This window comes from Emydura macquarii, unplaced genomic scaffold (genome assembly GCF_026122565.2).
Source record: "Emydura macquarii macquarii isolate MOO-44397 ecotype Brisbane River unplaced genomic scaffold, CSIRO-AGI_Emac_v2 contig_2768, whole genome shotgun sequence".
In the NCBI taxonomy this organism is placed as follows: Eukaryota; Metazoa; Chordata; order Testudines; family Chelidae; genus Emydura; species Emydura macquarii.
Genome location: NW_027132905.1, coordinates 52,740,143 through 52,760,607, shown reverse-complemented (window position 1 = coordinate 52,760,607; position 20,465 = coordinate 52,740,143). Strand labels below are relative to the sequence as shown.

At 43.8% G+C, this 20,465-nt stretch overlaps 1 protein-coding gene across 8 annotated transcripts in view; it reads left to right on the top strand.

Moving 5' to 3' along the window:
- The window catches only part of CCDC30 (coiled-coil domain containing 30), a 72,007-nt gene that overhangs the window by 21,234 nt on the left and 30,308 nt on the right, over positions 1-20,465 (top strand). For 6 of the 8 annotated variants that reach the window (XR_010923293.1, XM_067566312.1, XM_067566310.1 and 3 more), the window contains 7 exons: positions 640-729; positions 2,009-2,162; positions 6,758-6,829; positions 9,141-9,256; positions 13,607-13,714; positions 14,142-14,248; positions 15,436-15,628. Coding sequence is in view for 7 of the 8 variants with exons in the window: in XM_067566312.1 (XP_067422413.1) it covers positions 640-729; positions 2,009-2,162; positions 6,758-6,829; positions 9,141-9,256; positions 13,607-13,714; positions 14,142-14,248; positions 15,436-15,628 (840 nt within the window). In the remaining variant the exon portion in view is untranslated. The remainder of the gene's footprint in view (positions 1-639; positions 730-2,008; positions 2,163-6,757; positions 6,830-9,140; positions 9,257-13,606; positions 13,715-14,141; positions 14,249-15,435; positions 15,629-20,465) is intronic. The other 2 variants (XM_067566311.1, XM_067566317.1) reach the window with 1 other exon arrangement.

Here is a 20,465-nt window from a genome sequence, read left to right as displayed (position 1 = left end):
ATGGTACCCTAATGACCACACAGCCTGGACAGACCCTGAAGTCTCACCAGGAATATCCTTGTTAGGCTCCAGGTGATAAGGAAATGCACTACAACACAAGCACATTCACCTCCCTCACAATAAAATACAAAATCTTCTTACAACCTTTGCAGTGTTAGCAGATAACCTGTGCACTTACATCAACGTTGACTAAGTGTGCTGTGTGTTTTGTGTTTCTGGCGGAAGTATGAGGTTGTAATTAAGTTTTTGAGTGGTGCAGACTGCCTTGAACATGGGGAAGTCATCCAGCTTTCTTCAGGTAAAGTCACTCAAGCATATTCAGTTTCAGAACATTTCTTTGTGCAGAGCTGAGCCCATAGGATGTAAAAGGAAGAGGCCTGTGACATCACAAGGTTAAAAAAGGCAAAGGACCTGCAGAGTTCCCAATAAGCACAGCAGAGAGCAGCAGGCAAGTGAGGGCTCTTTAAAGCAATTTGGGATCTATCTGGACTGAAGGCACTTTTTAAGTATAAGGCATGATTACAACCTATGGTTAATTAAGATACATTAACATTTAAATGGCCGCATAGCAATAGCTAGTGAAGATTTGCAGCAGGCCTTTTTATGGTGTTGGCTTATTAATACGTCTTTCCACGCAAGGATAAGTTTGATCATATCCACCAGACGTTAGAAGATGAACTTCAGCAGCAACAAGAATCTATGCAACGTACTAAAGAGACGATGAATAAGGTAAAATGTTTATGCAGCCTTTTGCTTCTAATTCAGTATGTGGCTGTGATTCCACACAGAAATGTGACTTTGGGAGGTAAAGCGGATGCAGGTCAACTGTGTTGAAAACAGTTATACATTAAAATTACCTTTCTTCAGAAAGTCTGTCCAGCAGGAAAGGTCCCTGGCTGCTGAATAAAAACATCCACAGTCCAGGAGCCAGGGCAGACTAACAGGAGGAGGTCAGTATTAGCTGACTGACCCAGTGTTCCTGGAGCTAGCCTAGCCTGGAGCACGTGCTTTAGAAGGAAGAGGCTGGTTCCAGCTAAAGTCATGAGGAAAGAACGAGGGAAAAGTGAAGAAAATGTGCTGGAGGAAGAGAGATATGGGAGATGAGAGGGAAGAGACATGGAGGAGCAGTGGGAAGTAAGATGAGGCAAAGCAGGGGAAGAGAAATGGGCAGAAAGCAGGAAGGAAAAGAAACTGAGAGTTGAGATTTAGAGCAAAGAATTATGTGGAAGAAGACAGAAGATAATAAAAACACAATAGATGTGGAAGCTGAAAATCATGTGGAGATAAAAACAGAGAATGAAAGTGAGAGATGGAAGGAGTGAAAGGGCATGCAAATCAGAAAAGGAAGTGCCCCAGTGCGAACTGTTTTAGAAAGTTTGAGCAAAAAGCACTTTCCTCCATTGTAAACATAAAAAAACCTGTGCCTTTTATTAAACAGCCTTGCGTGCAGCCCTCATTCAGGGCTTGGCTGCTCTGAGCTCTGCCTATTCACCACATGCCTAGCAACCCAAAGACACTAAAAAGAATGCAAAATTGATTAACCATTAGAACAAAACACCAAGGGAAATGGTGGATTCTCCATTTCTTGCTGTCTTCACATTGAGACTGCGTGCCCTTCTGGAAGCCATGCTAGATCAAATGATCCCTTCTTGGCTTAAAATCTATGAATCTGTGATTGAAAATACAACTTGACTAACAGTGTTATCTGAAGGGAAAAAGTGTTTCTGTTCTTTTTATCCTGCAGGGATTCACCTGGAAAACACCAATGCTAAAATCAGCTGCCATACTGCAGCTGTGACACACTCATACACGTGTCAGTGTGCTTACGTAACTGGGGGTTGCAACAGCAAGTCCATGCACTACCTCAACAGAAGCTTCCACTCACCTGCTTCCTACATTTAGTGTGTCCTCACTCCCCATGCACTAGTGCAAGCTAATACGCTACAGTTTGTCAGTGCAGACAAGATATTCGGTTTCCTTGGTACTACCAGCATTGTTTGTGTTTCAGTCCCATAATGAGGAGCTGGAGAAAGAGAAAGCGTTACGAAAGCGAGTTGAGCGAGACCTGGATGAGGCCGCGCGGAGGCTGCAGATGGCTCATGAAGAGATCCGGAGGCTGACAGATGAACTGGACATGCAGAAAAAGGAGCAAAGCAAACTGGGTAAATTTGAGCCACCTGTGCCTCAATTATTAGCCTGCATTGGGCCTGGTTTTCAGAGGTGCTGATCACTCGCATCGCCTAGTGGAGTTGTGGGTACTCAACACCTCTGAACATCAGGCCCTAGTCTATGTAAACCTTGCCTAGCACTCTAAGAATAGTCACAGAAGGGTTCTCCTAGCCCCCTCCCTCTCCAGCATGGAACATTCAGTCTGTGTCAAACATTAGCCTGATGCCTTGGAATTTTCAGTAAAGTCTTTCAAATGTATTCAGCAGCTGATAGGCAATGAAGTGTAATGGGGAAAACCAAGACATTGGCTGACTTGACATGAAACTATGGCAGCAGAGTCCTGACTTCCTCTCCTTGGCTTGTGTGGGGTTGAGAGGAATGGCTGCCCATTCAGTCCACAAGCCACCTGCTCCTGTCTCTAAGATGCCATTTATAACCGATTTTATGCCCTCATGTGCCAGCTGAAGAGGGGGTCACTGAGCTGCTCCCCATGTACCCCTCTGAGGATGCATTTCAAACCCGTCTGCCCTCACTCCTAGATGCTAAACCCTCTGCACAGCAAGCCTATTTCCCCCGATGTGCACTTTATCCCTAGCTGTCACATCCTCCCTGCTTCCCCCCACAGTGACAAACTCCTGATCTTGCACCTTGCTGTCAAACGAAGGGTCTCTGCAATCAGGCTCCCACACCTCCCTGCCTACAAAGCCCACCCGGCAGGAAGTGGGGGTTCGGAGGCTTTGGCAGCTGATGGAGGGGTGGGTGTAGCGAGTGTATGCCCTAGTAGCATAGTATTTATTGCTGTAGGTAGTGGGTAAGAAGCGGAGCATTTTATTGTGGCTTTTTATCTTGGGGATCAGAGCTGCAGCCCCACAATGTCTGTGGCTGCACAGTTCAGACTGGATGGCATTTTGAACCCCTCTCCCAAAAACTAACCCAAGAAACATGTCTGAAAAATCTGTTTTATGAAGGAAAAAAGTCACACTTTACATTAAGGTTCCACTTTTAAAAGTTAACAGAGGGATATTCAACAACTAACAGGTGTTATAAACATGTCACAGACATGAGTAGCATGCATTGCAGATGATTCTAACTTATAAGAACATCCTTAGAAGTTGTTATAAATGGTTGTGAACCATAAGCAACCTCTTGATCTATTGGATTCTATAACAGTTGATAACGATTGATTGACTCTTTATTAAAATATTGTAAATCATTAACTAGTCCCTCTTATAACCCAGTTCTAAATGGAATCTTGTGTGGAAGACTCTTCTCACCATGGGCATCCCCCATCATGCCTGGGTGAGGTGCTCTCCTCCTTTGGCTCCCTCTCCCAACAGCCACTCTGGCTCTGCTGTCATCTTCCTTGTCCTGTGACTTGGCCCTGTGGCTGGATCACTTTTAGAAGGAAGAGGCAGGCCTGAAGAAACCTGAGTCCAACACACCAGTGGTCTGGCAGCATCACGATGGAGGTTCGGCCTAATTTCAGACTTTTGGGCCAGCCAGCCCTTGGTTCTGGGGTCTTTGCATCACTGCCCTAGGTGGGCCAGGCCCACTCTTTACTGTGGTTCCAGCCCAGGGACCCTGTATGAAACAGGAGGTCTGTTTGTTCAGACCACTTGCTGTATCCCTGGGCTGCTCCCTACTGTGGCCTGAGTTAGGTCTTTCTCACAGTCTCTTCCCCAGCTGACTTCGCTGCAGGTCCCAAAACAAAAGGGGACAAATTATCTGAGGAACAGAGGAAGCAAAAAGGTCCTGCACCAGGCCAACCTGTCCTTAGGAATCTTTGACACTTAGGAGTCTCTAGTTAGGCTCTAGTCCCAGCCCATTCTTCCCTCCAGGCAGTTTCAAGGCAGTCTCTGGTTAGGCTCTGGCCCTTCCCAGGCCTTTCTTTACAGGGCTGGCTATAGAGATCTACTCTGACTTCTCCTAGTCAGCCACCACTGAGCTGGGCTTTTCCTCTTATCTCAGAGATTCCAAGGCCAGAAGGGACCATTGTAATCATCTAGTCTAACCTCCTGTATACTCCTACTCGAGATTCCCGTTTCCTAGGATGGCATCACCTCTTTTGGCCACAGCATCACACTTGGAGCTCATGTTGTGTTGATTATCCACCATGACTGCCAAATCTTTTTCAGTGTCACTGCTTTCTAGATTAGAGTCCCCATCCTGTAAGTATAGCCTATGTCTTTGTTCCCAGTGATATACATTTACATTTAGCCTATTAAAATAAGTTTGTTTGCTTGTGCCTAGTTTACCAAATGATCTAGATCACTCTGATTCAGTAACCTGTCCTCTTCATTATTTATTTATTTATTTTGTGTCATCTGCAAACTTTATCCATGATGACTTTATATTTCTTCTAGGACATTAATAAAAATATAAAGTTGCATTGGGCCAAGAACCGTTCACTGCAGGACCACACTGAAACAGACCCACTCAGTGACAATTCCCTCTTTACAGTTACATTTTGAGACCTCTCAGTTAGCCAGTTTTTAATTCATTCAATGTGTGCCATGTTCATTTTATATCATTCTAATTTTTTAATCAAAATGCTGTGTGGAATCAAGTCAAATGCCTTACAGAAGTTTAAGTATATTATGTCATCCCTGTTACCTTAATCAATCAAACTTGTCATCTCATTTAAAAAAAAGATACCAAGTTATTTTGACAGGCTCTATTTTCCACAAACCCATGTTTATTTGCATTAATTACTTTACTTTCCTATCAAGTCTCATATCAGCTGTTCCATTATTTTGCCTGGAATTGGTCAGGCTGACAGGCCTATAATTACCTGGGTCATCCCATTTAGCCTTTTTTTAAGATTGGCACAACGTTAGCTTTCTTCCAGTTTTTTCTGGAACTTGCCTAGTGCTCCAAGACTTATTGAAAATCAGTTTTAACGGTCCAACAAGCTCCCTAGCCATCTCTTTTAAAACTCTTGGATGCAAGTTATTTGGACTTGCTAATTTAAAAATGTTTCACTTCAGTAGCTTCTGTTTAACATCCTCCAGAAATACTAGTGTACTAGAGTGTTATCACCATATGTTGAGAATGTATCAACTGTTTTTTCCCCATATACAAAACATAAATATTTATTGAACTTTTCTGCCTTTTCTGCAGTATTAGTGATAATTCTAGTTTCCATCTAATAATGGACCAGTACCATTCTCAGGATTATTTTTGTTCTTAGTATATTTAAAAAAACCTCTTTCTTATTGTCTTTAACTCTTGGCCAGAGATTTCTTCTTGTGTCCATTGATTTCCCTTGTCAATTTTCTATGATTTCAAACTCCTGATTTACATTCATTACATTCATTACTTCCCCTTTCTTCCATTTGTTGTATATTATTTTATTTTTTACAGTTGCCTTTACTTCCCCTCTAAACCAGATCAGTTTGTTCACCAGCACACCCTTCTTCCTCAGTTGCAGGATTGTGGCTTTTTGGGCATCTAGTAAAGTATTCTTAAATGATTCCTCTTTATCATACACATTTTTCTCATTAAATTCTTCCTCACAACTGAGAATTTAAACAGGAAGCATCAGAAAATGATCAGTTGAAGTTTTAACAGCAGCTGGAGATCCCAGTCCTACAATGTGATCCATGAGGGGCTGATCCTTGTGCTCAGGCTGAGCCCCATTGACTTCAGTGGGACTCCATGTGGAATCCACCTGCACAGACTTCTCATGTGACTGTGACCACAGCAGCCTACTTTTATACACGAAGGCACTTGCTCCAAGTCATTAAACAGTTCCAGTCAGCATCCAGAGCAGTCAGTCACAGGCAGTGTTTTATTCAAAGTCTTGGAAGCAAGCTCTCTACAGAGTTTTTCAGACCTCCTATGTTGATCGATCGATATATTTGCATCAAAGGGCGTGAGCTCGGCAATGTGTCACAGTCTCCAAATGATACTTCTCCAGATCATGAACAGAGCTGCTGTATTTGACTTCCTTTCCCAGCGGAACCTTGTGTGCATTGAACCAGTGAGAAATCTATTTATGATGAGCATGCTCAGTTTTGAAATCTGTATAAAAGTATGAATTAGTGTTTGGCTTTCCACACTGTGATTAAGGTTTTAATGTCTGACATGTTTCTGTGCTTTGTTATGCTTAGAGTGTTAGTGTTCAGTGTTGATATTAAAACTATCAAGGAATGCTATTAAAACTAGTAATAATTGTGTTTCTGAATGTTTAATCCTCCTTGTAGATTTTAGGAGCTTAATGCACTGTAACTAGATTCACTCTCAGAAAATCAAGTGGGATCCCTGGTTTATTAGAGGGGAAGTCCATCTAGAACCAGTATTTGCTCTTGCAGCCTGTTCAAGTTTAATACAATGCTTATGATCCCTATTAGGCAATTATCAGTCCAATACGTTATTTTCTATTGTTGGTGGCTGCTAAATGTTTAAAATAATGTACTATGGTCTCGTTTTGTGCTTTTGCACTCCTTTGAGCTCAATTGGAGCAAAATTCAAGTTGTTTGAATTTTTTGAATGAAAAACTAAATACAAGGATTCTAGAATTCTGTGCTCATAAAAATGGATTGACAAAGTTATCATTAGACAAGATTGTTTCTTTATTGTCTCTTAGATCCTGCTTTGCAGCTGGCCCCACAAAACTCTGCGAGCTGGAAAGAAGAGATGAATACACTGAAAGACAGTGGTAAGCACACGTTAGCTAAGGCACCTGCTGATGTTACTTCCAAGCCTGGATTTGTTGAAAAATTTTTGTCAAAGCTTTTTTAACAGAAAATTGAGTTTTCAACTGAATGAAAATTTTTGCAGAAAGTATTTGCTTTCCTTGAAAAATTGTTATATTTAATTGGAAAACTGAAAATCCAAATGCCAAAATTTTTCAGCTAAAACCTAAAATTTTGTTGGTCTTCAGCAGTTTTGGGCTAAAATATCTTCAGTTTTATATAAAAAGTTGAAATAGATTAAAATGAAAAAAAATAGTTTTCATCCAAATTTTCTGTGAGGGGAAAAAAAATTCTGACCAGCTCTACTTAGGAGTATGTTAGGAATATAAATTCAAATCCAGAAAGACTTTTAGTGGTTTGCTGCTAACATAAACTATTGAAACTTTGTTTGATGCTCCTTACAGTCTAAATTCTTTGCTATCCATATTCACCAGAATGGCTGTAGAATGAGCTATATTATTTTCACTAGCTGTGACTTTTTGATGCACTGTAAGGAATAGGAATAAGTACTGTACTAACATGATTTTAGTGTACCCACATAGTCCATAAGTGTTACAGTGTTGTGCCTGTGCTACTGTGCTAATAAGTGAGGGTTGTTTTTGCTCATAGTAAAATGTAGTGGTGTGGTTTTTGTGATGAACTTTAGAAGCTGTTTGTAAGGAAGCCCATTTCCCAAAGATTTTAGTTTTGTGTATATTTCTCAAGAGCAAGAAAGTAACATGTGTCCCTTCTGCTTGCACTAAATTAACCCCTCTCCTCACAATGCCCTTGACCTTTCTTTTGTATTATTCAAGAAGCTAATTAGAAACGTGTTCTGCTGCAGGATGAATTGTGCTTGTTTTTGCTAAAAATGAAGCTTAATAAACAACCTCCTGTAGAAGCGAAGCTCAGGGTGACTAAGGGACCCTGATACCAAGAAATGGGTCCAAATTCTCTCTCTAGCAGTGCAAAGGGGCCAGAAAGCAGGCAGACCTGGCCAGTGAGAATTACTCTGGTGTGCAGGAGCTATTAGCCGGCAGCGCCAGCTGCTGTGACACTCTCACTCAGTCCTGCTGAGTGAAGGGAATTTGTCAGGGGCACAGCTGAATTATGCTGTGCTCCAGCTATGCTGAGCTGGAGAATGGTCCTTAGGGACCCCTGCCAGGTTGGCGTAAGTTAGAGCACGTTCTCCCTGTTGTGGCTGAGGCTCACATGCTCCACCATTTTTACCAAGCACTTATGGCCCAGATTCTCTTTTGTGCTTATTTTTATTTTACTAAGTAGGTCATTTTGAGGCTTCCAAGGGACACATCTCCTTTTCCAGAGAGAAGTCCTCCCTGCTGTTGAGGACTGATTCCTACAGCAGTAGCCGAACTAGGATCAATATCCACGACCCCAGTGTGATTCCAACTCTCCAGCACCCTCTACCCCAGACTACTGCCTGCAAACACACCAGGTTGTCCCCCTACCCTGACTTATGCAACCGTGGGGGACCTTCACTTCACACACCTTGGGGTTTCTTTCTGGTTTTAAAAGGTAGCTTAGGTCGTTCCAGAGTTCTAAAGTGGAGTGTTCTCACTTGACATGTATGACAGCTTCACTGGTGGATAACTGCATCTAATTTTCAAACAGTGGCAGTTTCTTAGACATTTTACTGTTCTCGCATTTCAGAACAAATGGTCCCTTACATAAACCAATCTCCAGATCTACCTGTGTTTCAAATTGGTTGGTGTAATGTGATTTTGCTGGGTGAATAGAGGCGCACAGATAAATATTAGACACTTGGCTGAAATTTCTCAAAGGAGTCATTTTTAAATCTAAAAGAGTAGTTGCTCAGTTCATTCAATATTTTCAGAATATGTTCTAGTTGTCACTGATATCTGTACTTAAATATTTGAAAGAGAGAGGCTTTTTTCTTGAGCTACAAACGAGATCAAGATCAGCCTAACTAAGGAAAGGCTACCACGCTTCCATTATAAACTACCCTAGCAAATCTGGGACTTAGAACCCTGATACTACAGCTCCAAAATCACAAGCCTCTGCCATTTGAGGTAGGATAAAAGCTCCTTCAGCTGACTAATGGCTCCCTTATGTTTTGTGAACCAGGGCACACAAAGGTGGTACATTTGTACACACAAAAGAGGTACATTCCAGGTGTCCATACTCATGTGGTGCCCTTCTGTGCCAGACCCTGAGCTCAATGCACAGCAAGGGCCAGGGATAGGGCAGCATTGAACCCATTGCCACCTGTCCATGTACTGTCTAAGTGTTTTCCTATCATTTTCTGGAGTTCAGACAGGACTGAGCTGCAGAAGGCCATGGAACACAATAACAGACTGGACAAAGAAATTCTAGCATTGCGCAGTCGGGTTCGATCGCTTGACTCTGAAAGAAAAGTGTTTCTAGAACTGGTAAGTCTCTGTCTCCACATTATTTGGTATGTAATTCACTCTCTTAGTCTGCCACAGTAATGAGCTGTCCATGACTGGGCCAATTATCCAGTTACACCATCCCAGCTAACCTCTCCTGCTGCTGTGACTCTGTTCCCCTTTTCTGTCACATTAAACTTTCCTAGAGTTAGAGTCCTTGCGTTTCATGGTGAGTGTCCAGTGAAGAAATCTGAACAATCAGAAACATTTGGACATTGGGTATTTCTGTAAACAAGTTTCTAAGGCCTGTGACCATGAGCCTGATGGCTGTTGGAAACATTGAACACCCGGAGCTCCAAACAAAATTGGTGGGAGCTGTGATTGCTCAAAGGGGCTGAGACTGGGCACCCAAAAATGAAACACTAAAATCACATCCCTCGTCTATTGACTGCAACGGGGGTTAAGCCTAAACTTAACTTTAAGCCCATGCTTAAATGCTTTGCTGAGCAGGGTCGGGATTGCTCATGTGCTCTGCTGAACTGGGGCCTTAACAAGGATGTTGTATTGTGCCGCTTGCCGAGTGATTGTTCTCCATTAGCAGCCTGCCCTCAGCATTATTTACCACCCGGATAATCTGCAAATGTTATCAGCAGTGATTTTACGTTTTCTTTGGGGTCATGGATAAAGATATTGAATAGTATTGGGACTGAGCCTGGGAGACCCTGGCAGCAGGAGGCAGCATCCCCTGCCTAGTGGTTAGATTCCAAGGCAGCAGTTACACCCAATGGTTCACCTGTGGTGGCAAATCTCACCTTAATGGGTGTCACTCTTGAGGGCAGCTCCGCCTAACGGGTACAGTTCTCAGCAGCAACCCTGCCTAGTGGGTTCAATTCATGGGTGGCAGCTCTGCCTGGTGGGTTCAGTTCTTGGCAGCAACCCCATCTAGTGGGTACAGTTCATGGTGTCAGCTCAGCCCAGGGGTTTAGTTCTCAGCAGGATAGGGGAAGCTGGGCTCTCCCACTCCACCAGGTTCCAACCCAGGGCCCTGGGAGGCTGGTTCTGCTTCGCTCTCCCCATGGTGTCTTGGATGAGTCTCCAGACAGCTTCCCTTGGTCACTTCCTACCTCCTTTTGCATCCCAGTTGGCCACCGGCCATCCCTGGGGAGAGCTGCCTTCTGGGTTTCCTGACCTGGTGCCAGTCTCCGGTAGGGTGAGCAGATAGCAAGTGTGAAAAATCAGGACGGGGGTGAAGGGTAATAGGTGCCTGTATAAGAAAAGCCCTGACTGTCGGCACTGTCCCTATAGAATTGGGACATATGATCACCCTAGACTCACCAGTGCTGCAGCTCCCCCTTCCCTGGCTTGGTGCAGGATCTGGCAACGTCTCCCCTGGAGCTCCTAGAGCGTATCCTTCTCCCTGGCCTGCCAGCCCTGACTGAGCTGACTGGCTGCCCCTTAAACCCCGCCTCCAGCCTGAAAATACTCAGCACCGGTGGAGGGACAGGGCCTCCTGAGCCCAGAGTTGCTCCTTAACCCCCTCCTGTCCAGTGCGGGATTTATACACCCTGTCACACACTGTCTCCCTCAGAATCAGTGCTGGCGCATGGTCCTGTGGTTCTTGCAGCCACTCCCTGCCCTGTCTCTTGGAAAAAAATCATCATTGTTGTGATCTTTCCCTGCCTGGTGAAGGATTTCAAAACTGTACAGCTGCAAGGAGAGTTACCACCACATAATCCTGGGGTTGGAGTCTGTCACGGTGTTCAGCCACCATAGCGACACATGGTCAGTCAGTAGCCAAAAGGCATTCCCCCACAAGTAGTACCTTAAAGCACCCAAGGCCATATCACTGCTAGGGCCTCCTCAGTGTGAGCAGGCAGTTCTTCATGGGAACAACTTCCTGATGAGCCAGTTGGGTGTTCTTCTCTGTCGATGTCTAGGGAAAGCACCGTGCCCAGGCCCACCGTGGAGGTATCTGTTTGGAGTGTAAAGTTGTTGATGAAGTCAGGGTGGGTGATCACAGGTTCTTGGTTTGATCCTTCCGTGCCCAGGGTAGCCACCTGAAAATGCCAAGGTCAGGGCAGGCTGTAAAAAGAGAGCAGATTCTCCCAGCACTGGTGGGTGGCACTGAACTCAGACTTCCCAACCAGCCACAAACTGCACTTCTGAATCCCCACAGAAGCCAGTATACAAATACACACAGCCCCCTTTACTGCATTTTAGATTCTGGCTCCCGATTAGCCACTGGGTCCAGTAAAGAGACCAGTTATTTAAACTCTATGCTCTTTACTAAAAAGGTTCCCTCTGACCCCAAAGGGTCAGCCACAGCACTAGATCAATATAAGTTTGGATCTTACCCAAAATATCACGCTGCCAGCTAATCCTTTAGTAACTAAAACTAAAGGTTTATTGCAAAAAGAAAGAAATAAACCATAAGAGAAATGTTAAAGGGTCAAAGCAAATCAGATACATACAAATGATTGAAAGTCCATATACATCCAGTTTCTGGGAGAATTGTGGAGTTGCAGGCTTGTACAGTTCCTCTGGTATACATCCAGTACCTGGATGGGTCTTAGTCCTTCGGTTCAGTTGCAAAATGAATTGATCCAGAGGTAGGTATGCGTCTGTAGCTGAACAGGAACAAAGACAAGATGGATTCTGTGGCTCGGCCTTATATACCCTTTGGCCCTGGCCATGCTGTCTTGTGGAATAGTACAAGAACTAAAATGGAGTCCAGAGTCACATGGGCCAATCCTGGTAACTCTTCAGGTATGCCTTTAGTTTCTTCCTGGGCTCCTTGCATCAGTGAGTGTGTTAATGGGCCATTAAGCAGGCTATTGTTCTGCCGCCATCCTATCTGGGGTATTTCCCAGCCAGCCCAAATTGACATACAGATATCTCAAATACATCCATAACTTCCATTTCACATATAACACATGAACATAAACATTATCATCTTACTTAGCACTTTATAGCCTTTCTAACAGTACCTGACATGGCATATCTCACATGAATTATTATGATTTTGACATACTGATGTCAAACAATATACTAAATGCCCCTCCCACCAATCCAGCCAGCGTGACACTTGGCTCAGCTGCTCCCTTAGGTCCTGGAAGGCCCTTTCACAGGCCACCGACCACGGGACCTTCCTTGGGCTACTGTTCTTTACCAGATCTATCAAGGGCTCTGTGATGGTAGCAAAGTTGGGTACGAAGTGCTGGTAGTACCCTGCAAGGCCAAGGAGGCAACATACCTGGTGTTTTGTCATGGGGGACTTATACACCCTGTCACAGACTTCGTTAGAGACTCCCCCACTTTTTCATGGTTCTCCATTTTGAGAGCTATCGGTTTGCCATCAGGTTTTAATCCATTACTATGTTGCTTAGAGCATGTCTACATAAGCACTCACTGCACAGCAAGCTGGGGTGTAAATCTACAGTGCTCCAGTGTACCACTCCCTGCCTGTCCATGTGGACCCTGCTGATGCACACTAAAAGTTCCCTAGTGTGCCACAGTACATCATTGCACACTAGGGAACTTTTAGTGCAGCTTTGTGGGGTCCACATGGGCACTTAGAACCAGACAACTCCTCCTGCCTCACACACTCCGTGTGCCAAATCCCCAGTGGCTGGCATTGTTGCACCATCTCTCATCCACTATTGTGATTTAATCTTGAACCTGCTGCAGTGAGAATTGCTATGATGAGTCACAGCATAGAATGCAAAAGACACAGAAAGACCATAAACCCCTATCAGTTTTCCTCTAAACCCCTATCAGTTTTCCCCTTGCAGTAGATGAGAGAACCTTCTGAAATCCCTCCTCTTCAAATACTTTGGCTGGGATTTTGTACATGTTTTAAATGATAAATAAGTAGCACTTTTGATCATGTATGTATCTATGCTTCACTTTGGAGCTTTATCAGTGAATACAAATACAGTAATATTCTTGGACAATTCAGTTAGAAATTGCATATTTGTCCCATGCAAATGTGAATGTTGATATGAGAACCAGCTTTTGATTTTCCAGAATATTGTATGTTTGAATTCTGAACCTTAATGGTTAAATTATTTTAGCCTTCTAGCATTTAATCTAGCAATTTATTTTCAAGTAAATTTAGTAAGATTTTAACTGTTGTTTTCCTAGGAATTTGATATAACATTTTTACCTGTATGGTGAAGACTGGACTAATTGTTCTAATTGGTGTGGTATTATCTTATAATATTTTTGATTAAAAACAATGTTCTTAATTTTGCATAATGTGCTTTTAAAATCTAGTTATGGATAATTATTTGGGCTGTTCTCTTTTTCTGATTTGCTGTGAGTTGTAAAGTGGCTTGAGATGGCCAGATGAAGGAACAGTGGAAAAAATAGGCACTGTTTTTGCCTTTAAAGGTTGAAAAGCTCAAAGAAGAGATTTGTGAATACCAAAAGAATGAGAAACCAGAACTTTTATTCCCTGAAATGGATGAAACAGAAGAAAACACATGTTGCTCACTACAGGTATTTTCAACAGCTGACTTTCAGGTTGCCATTCGAGAAATTGTTTACAATAAATGGGCTTTTTTGTCTCCTAAGTCATATAACGTGAATAAGAATATAGTACATCTGTGCTCTCATTCTAATTAGGCAAAGTTTGTATTTTTCCATTCTAGAATTTGTGTGTGTCTCAGTGATATGGAGACATATGACCTCAAGACACAGGGGGCTTAAGAATGTATTTAAAGTTAAGAGCAAGTCTAAGCTAGTGTAAATTGGTATAGCCTCATTGATTCTATTACACTCCTTTTGGGACAGATGTAGAAGATTCTGCTTCCTTTACGTCACACTGTAACTTATATACATTAGGATGTGCTTGGATTCAGCTCTTTCCAAGACTTCTCTTTTATGTTTTTCTTACATTTCTGCTGACTTGAAATATATTCTTTAGAAGCAGGATAAAACGGATCAAGCGAGGTTTGAAGAAGAGCGTGCTATAGACAAAGCTGACTCAGATCAGGAAGGAAGATATCAGAATAACGAGACAGTTCATAAAAGGTGAATGATAAAGAAAGCCCACTGCAGTTTTAATCAAATTAAAACTGAGAACACAAGTGAATCTGATTCATGCTTGCTTTAAAATCTCCATCTTGACAACGAGACTTTTCCTATCAGTTCTCACCTCCTATTGTCCTTCCCCAGTTCAAGAACCCACTAGTTCTAGGGGCAGGTTTTCTTTCTTGTAGGGCTAATGTCACTGAGGTGGGATCATTAACTGGATGGTTTAAAAGACCTTTCAATATTAGCTTTGTTCGTTTGTTCATAAATCATAAACATTAGAGGTAGAAAAGCCCTCAGCTGGCTCCTGGAGTCAGGGCAGAAGATTTCCCTCCAGCATGTTCTCCATGGCTTTCTCCAGCCTCATGTTACATTTCTTAAGCAATGGGGCTTCCAGCACATTCTTTGGAAAATGACTCTGTAGTCTAATACATTTCACTGTCAGGAAGATTTTCCCTGATATCCAGTCTACATTTCCCTTCTGCATCCCAACGTCATGATGCTTTTTTGTTGTTGTTTATTTTTTTGCTACCATAGTCTGTTGCAAAATCCTGTCAAGGCCTTTGCTTTTCAAGTTAAACCCCCAGACTGGGGTCTTCTAAAGGGTCAAAGCTTCACTCCTCCCTGGCCTGCCACCGGAGCTACTACCAGCTGTGCTCTTCCGACAGGCCAAGATAGGAGGGGTGCCTGCTGCCTGTCCCATCTCTGCTGCTCCTCTTTGGATGCACCAGGGAAAGGAGGGTCCTGGCCTGCCTCCATCACTCTTTGGGCAGCTGAATGGCCTGCCTCTGCCACTCTTCAGGGGACCTCCCACCTGACCAGAGGGTCCCCACCATCTCCACCAATGTGAGTAGCCCCTGCCACCTCCAACCCTAGCAGCGGATGAGACTAGGGTGCAGCAGAGGATGGCTGAGATGGGTCATGTTGGGGATGGGACTGCAGGGGTGTCACCAGTGTCTTAGGTTACATGAGTCCAGACCTGCAATCACCCAGGACAGACTTGGCTCGTCTCTGGAGTTTATAAAATACTCCTGGAGAGCTTGTGTGTGTTCCTTTGTCCTCTCCACAAACCCCCATCCAGTAGCTGGTCTGTGCCAGGAATGTGAAGGATTGTAAGGCTTTGGTTGTGAGATTAGATGTTAATTTAGCAATTATGGCACCAGTGATCCTTTGTCATTGGTGTATAGGTGCCGAAAGATGATAGAAGAGATCAAGGGCAGGAATTTTCAGCTCCAGCACAAGTTACAGAAGCTACAGCGGGAACATGAGGATTTGGTTGAACGTAATGAAGAATTAGAATCAATTCTGGGAGAGACTCAGAACCAAACCAGAGAAGAGAGAGAACATCTTGAGGCTGAGATCGAAGGACTTCACAGGAAAGTAAGTCGGAGAGTGTTAGATATTTCTTTTTAACTTTCATCTACTTTTGGCTCCACACAATGAAAAATAAAACAAAACAATATTTTATGCAAAACTGCATGTTGCTGTGCGGTTTGGTTCAGTAGATATCCAACTAGCAACATCCACCAAACCTAAAAATCTGGGAGAAGAGATGGAAAAAATCAAACTGTTAGTTAATAACACTCGTGTTTTGGAAGTAAGGATTCTCATGTACATAGCAGTGTCATCTTCCAGTAATTCCTGACTTCCAGTAATATTGAAAAATGACAAAATAACTGATGAGGAAATTATCTTCTGAACCACCGGGAATCAGGCAGGGGTTCCTTTCGTAATTGTTTCCTTCTGGGGCTGTATTACTGTTTAGATGGACTGAGCCAAGGATGCATCAGGTTTGGGGATTGTCTTTTTTGGAAAGCCACTGAGGAGAGTCAGGTAGTCATGGATATCCTGAGCTGTGTAACTGGACCCTTGGCGTGTGCTCGGCAATAGCAGCTGTGCCGACCTGCCTCAGAGGAGCTGCAGCTATGTTGTGCCTGTGGACAGAGGAGTGGCATGTGGGATGGCAAGGTAGGGGAGAGTGAACAGATAGGCATGGGTGGGAGAACAGGAGATGGGATAAAAGCGGTGCTGCAGAATTGGTGAAGGAGAGCCAGAGGGTGAGGAAAGCAAAGGCTGCAGTGCAATGGGTGTGCTGCAACCCTGTGATCTCTGAGATGTTCCCATTTTAGAGGTGCTTCAGAAGTAAGGGGTAATGAATATTGAAGGGTGGTGCCTATACTTTAGAGCAACTGGTTGCTCATTGAATGGATCCAGCCCTGGTTCCTGTAGTTCTAATGGAATCAGAGATCTCCTGATGATAGAATCCACCCTACATGTTAGCAAGCAGAAGCTCATGATCAGAGGATATGGATCTGCTGCAAACAGAGATTTGGGGGAGGGGAGTTAAATATAATGCCAAAGGAAAATATAACCTTAGCTGTCAGTGATAGTGAAGGCTGAGATTGCTATCCCAGTATGAAGCTGATTTTAGATATTTAATACTTTCTCAACAGCTTTTCTTTGGTTCTGAAGTTTGTCATACTTAGTCTCAGCCCAATTTTTCAGTTAATTTGCAAGAAAACCCACCCAGCTGTTTTTCAAATTTTGTGAATGTTTTTAAAAAATGTTCCCCCAAATGCTGCAGCAAATCCTGCTATCAAGCCCATGCTCCTAGTACGAGGCCATGAGGGGGATCCCCAGAGCTCGAAGTGCTGAGCCATTAGCTCCCAGCGAGGTAGTCGGCTGCACCTATAATGAAGTGCAGCACACCTGGTTCCTCTAAATGTCATCTTGTTCTCCCTGTATAGATCCACCCCATTGCAGTGTGGAAGCCTGGAACCTTCTGGATAGCAGTTAGGGTCAGTTCTTGCTGTTCATTGCAGGGTTTTGCCTCCATTTCCTTGTGTGTTCAGACTCATCACTGTGATGTCGATATTCACCAAGCTTGAGGTGGCTAGAACCAGTAAGAGGATTGGCTTTAAGTGCTGCACCTTACATGGACCCAAGGTGTCTATCAGATCTGCATGCTCCATCCCTTACATGTCTGTGAGGGGCATTCTCTGAGGTTGTGTTTGGTTCATTCTTCAGGCCTACAAAGCCAGGGAGAGCTGTCTCTAGCTCTTCCTTTTAGAATCACCTCTTGGGGCTCCATTGGTTGAATCTAACGCTGAGGGTCTGGCTAAGTGATCCTCTAAAGACTTTCCAGCTACCTTGGCCACCAGTCAACTAATGATCCACAGTTCCAATCCAAGAAGAGTTCCTCAAGTCTGAGATCTGCCTTGCAGCTTAAGAAGTCAGAGGAAACCTCCGCCTCATGGGATCCAGTGTCATACCCTGGAAAAAAAGCAGCAGTGATATTCTGATCACTTGTGTCAGTAAGGCTCATGTGAGGCCTGGCTCTAGGGCTTGCTTGCCACGGTGAGGCCCTTGGAGTCAAGCGGAGCAGGTGCAGGTGCTACATTTTCTCCATGTCTGACTGGCCTCTCTCTTTCTGCTCTTCTGTTGGTTTGAACTGGGAGCCTATGGCTCTCCGGAGGCTTCAGAGCAGCTAATTTTGGTTCCTGTGTTTTGGATCCAAGGCCCTTTATTGCTATTCTGTATCACTCTGAATGTCCTGGGATCCTAAGACCCCAACACATCTGGGAGCATGTTTCCATGTGCAGAAAGGTAATACTCCAAGAAGAGGGGTTTCTTGCTGTTAACTGTAGTTGTTGTTGGTACGGATCCTCATGTCCCATACACCTTCCTCTGTTCTTCGAAGTCTGTTCTCCTGGGTTCTGATTAAGGAACTGGGGACGATACTCCAGCTGCTGACTGACTAATCTAATTACAATGGTAACCTCCGCAATCAAGCAGGAGACTATGTTAAGGAGGGAAGAGATGCACATGCAGCACTGCAGGCACTAGAGAAAGTGGAGTATTAGGGGCGTCTCATTAGAGATTTGCTATGGAATGCTGGGCCCAGACTTAAAGGGCATGTGCTCCTTAGCGACCAAACTGTCATGGAACATTCTAGGTTCTCGCAAGACCAGACATGTGACTCTGTAAGTGGGCACCTGCAAGGAAAAATCAGTGAAGGAGAACATGAAGGGTAAGTGACTTAAATCACAGAGCTGATAAGTGGGAGGTGGAGAATTGGAAACAAGGTACTTTGGCTTGTAAGTCTGTGCCTGACCCGCTACAGTGCTGGGCAGCAAGTCATTCACAGCTGTAAAATGGACTAATTCATAATACTTTGCCCTTTCATAGCACTTTCTCATTGGTAGTTTCCAAACAAGCCTTATTTTACAGAGGGTGTAACCTGTGCCTGGCTTTGGAACTCTGTTTTTAGTGAGGCACACTGGATAAGGACAAGGCTCCATCGCATCGGAGACCTGGTCTGTGCTCCCAGCTATTGACTCACTCTATTGACTGCTCAGCTCCTGATTTGTCAAGCATGGATAACTGTCAAATCCAAACCTACTTCCTCTGTAACAAAGCCAGGTGCCGTTTCTCAGTGAGAACTATTCAGGTGCTGGATTTCAATTAATTCCCGTCCCAGACATTCCAGCTATAGGGTTGTTCAAAAACCAAGCCATTTCCTTGGCTCTTCATCTAGAAGCCAGGAAGATCTTTCAGTGGAAGCCCCAGGATCAGCATGAGAAGTCTCTGAAGAATACAGTGCCAATGCCTTTGTTTCTCAGGTGGAGTCATCCAGAGATCTCTGCGTCATACTGCAACTGAAAATACCTTGTGTTCTGCTCCAGGGTGCACAGAGATCAAGAGTTATTAGTGGATGCTTCTCTCTTCTACTGGGGCAGGCAACTGTTGCACACCTATCCCTGTTCCTACCAATCATCTGAGTTTTAAAATAAGATAAAGCCAGGATCATCATGATAACTCCATCCTGGGTCCATCAGGTGTGGTACAGCTAGGACCTGCAGGAGGTATCTAGATTTAATTTCCATCAGTCCAAATCCCTGTCCTCAGATCCGGAATCCCTTCACCTGAAAATTTGGATCTTAGGTCATTAATTCCTGATAGTTTGCAGTTTTATGCTTATGAATTTAGGTTGGTTTGTAAGCCTTCCACCTGAATGTCTTTCCCTGGGAAGTGGAAACATTTTTTAGTTAGGAAACAGGACTGGGTGGTATTTCTGGCTTCTTACCTAGTTTCCTTTATTTTAGAGGGAACTGGGGGTGCTCAGCACCTCTGAAAATCAGGCTATTTATGTGGGTGCCTAAATACAGATTTAGGTGCCTAATGTTATCACTTTCGTTTGGACATTTTGCCCATAGTTTTTGGTAAGCTCCTTTGGGAAGTAGCCTACTGGGTATTCAGTCACTGAAGGGAGAGTTCGCTATTACTTGTGCTAGGAGGGTAAAGTTGTTCATAAGGACAGTTTCTCATTAACGTTGGATCTTCATCTAAATCAGTCTGTATCTTTGCCAGCTTCCCCCAACCCTCATCCTACACCAGCAGAAGGAAGGAAGACACAGTCTGTGTCACAAGCTGTGCAGTCACAGACCTAGAGCTGCCAGCTCTTGCTATTTTTATTGTAAGTCTCATGGTATTTGGTGTTTTTAACGCCCAAGGTCCAGGAGCCCTATGATGATATGGATCTCAGCTTTCATTTTAAAAAAATACATTTCTAGTTCTGGTTGCAGAGGAAAGCTTGAATGCATGCCCCCGAAAGGCTCCAAACCCAGAAGGCAAAGAAAAAGATCCCAAACATTATTGTTTTAAAAAAAATCTCATGATTTTAAGGCAATCTTATAATTTTTGGTGGGCTGGCAACACAACACAGCCATAGATGGGCTCCCTCTGCGGCTTCAGGCCTCACTCCCCGCCTATTCAATGCAGCACAGAAACATCTAGTGGCTGAGTCGTATAACTGCAAGTAACTGATTCAATGTGTTACATCGGGATCACTTAAAACAGTCAATGGGATTTGTGGAGGCTCAGCAGCTCAGAGGTTGTGGCACCAATAAAGATGAATGCTGAACGATGATGACAACTGCATAAGTGCAAAGAATGCAAGAAGGGGGAAAATGTCAGACCCAGGAGCTGTGTGAATTTGTCATTCTCTTAAAGTGTATTTGTACATGGAAATTGCATCTATAATGGACACATTCATCCTTAGTGTCATTCCATCAAATGTGTCCTTATGTCTTTTTGCATGTAACCATTTACTAGGTATTTTCACTTTTGCTTAAAGATGGTTCTGGGAAGCAAGACGGGCGGGTGACCAGATAGCAAGCATGAAAAATGGGGACAGGGGGTGAGGAGCACTAGACGT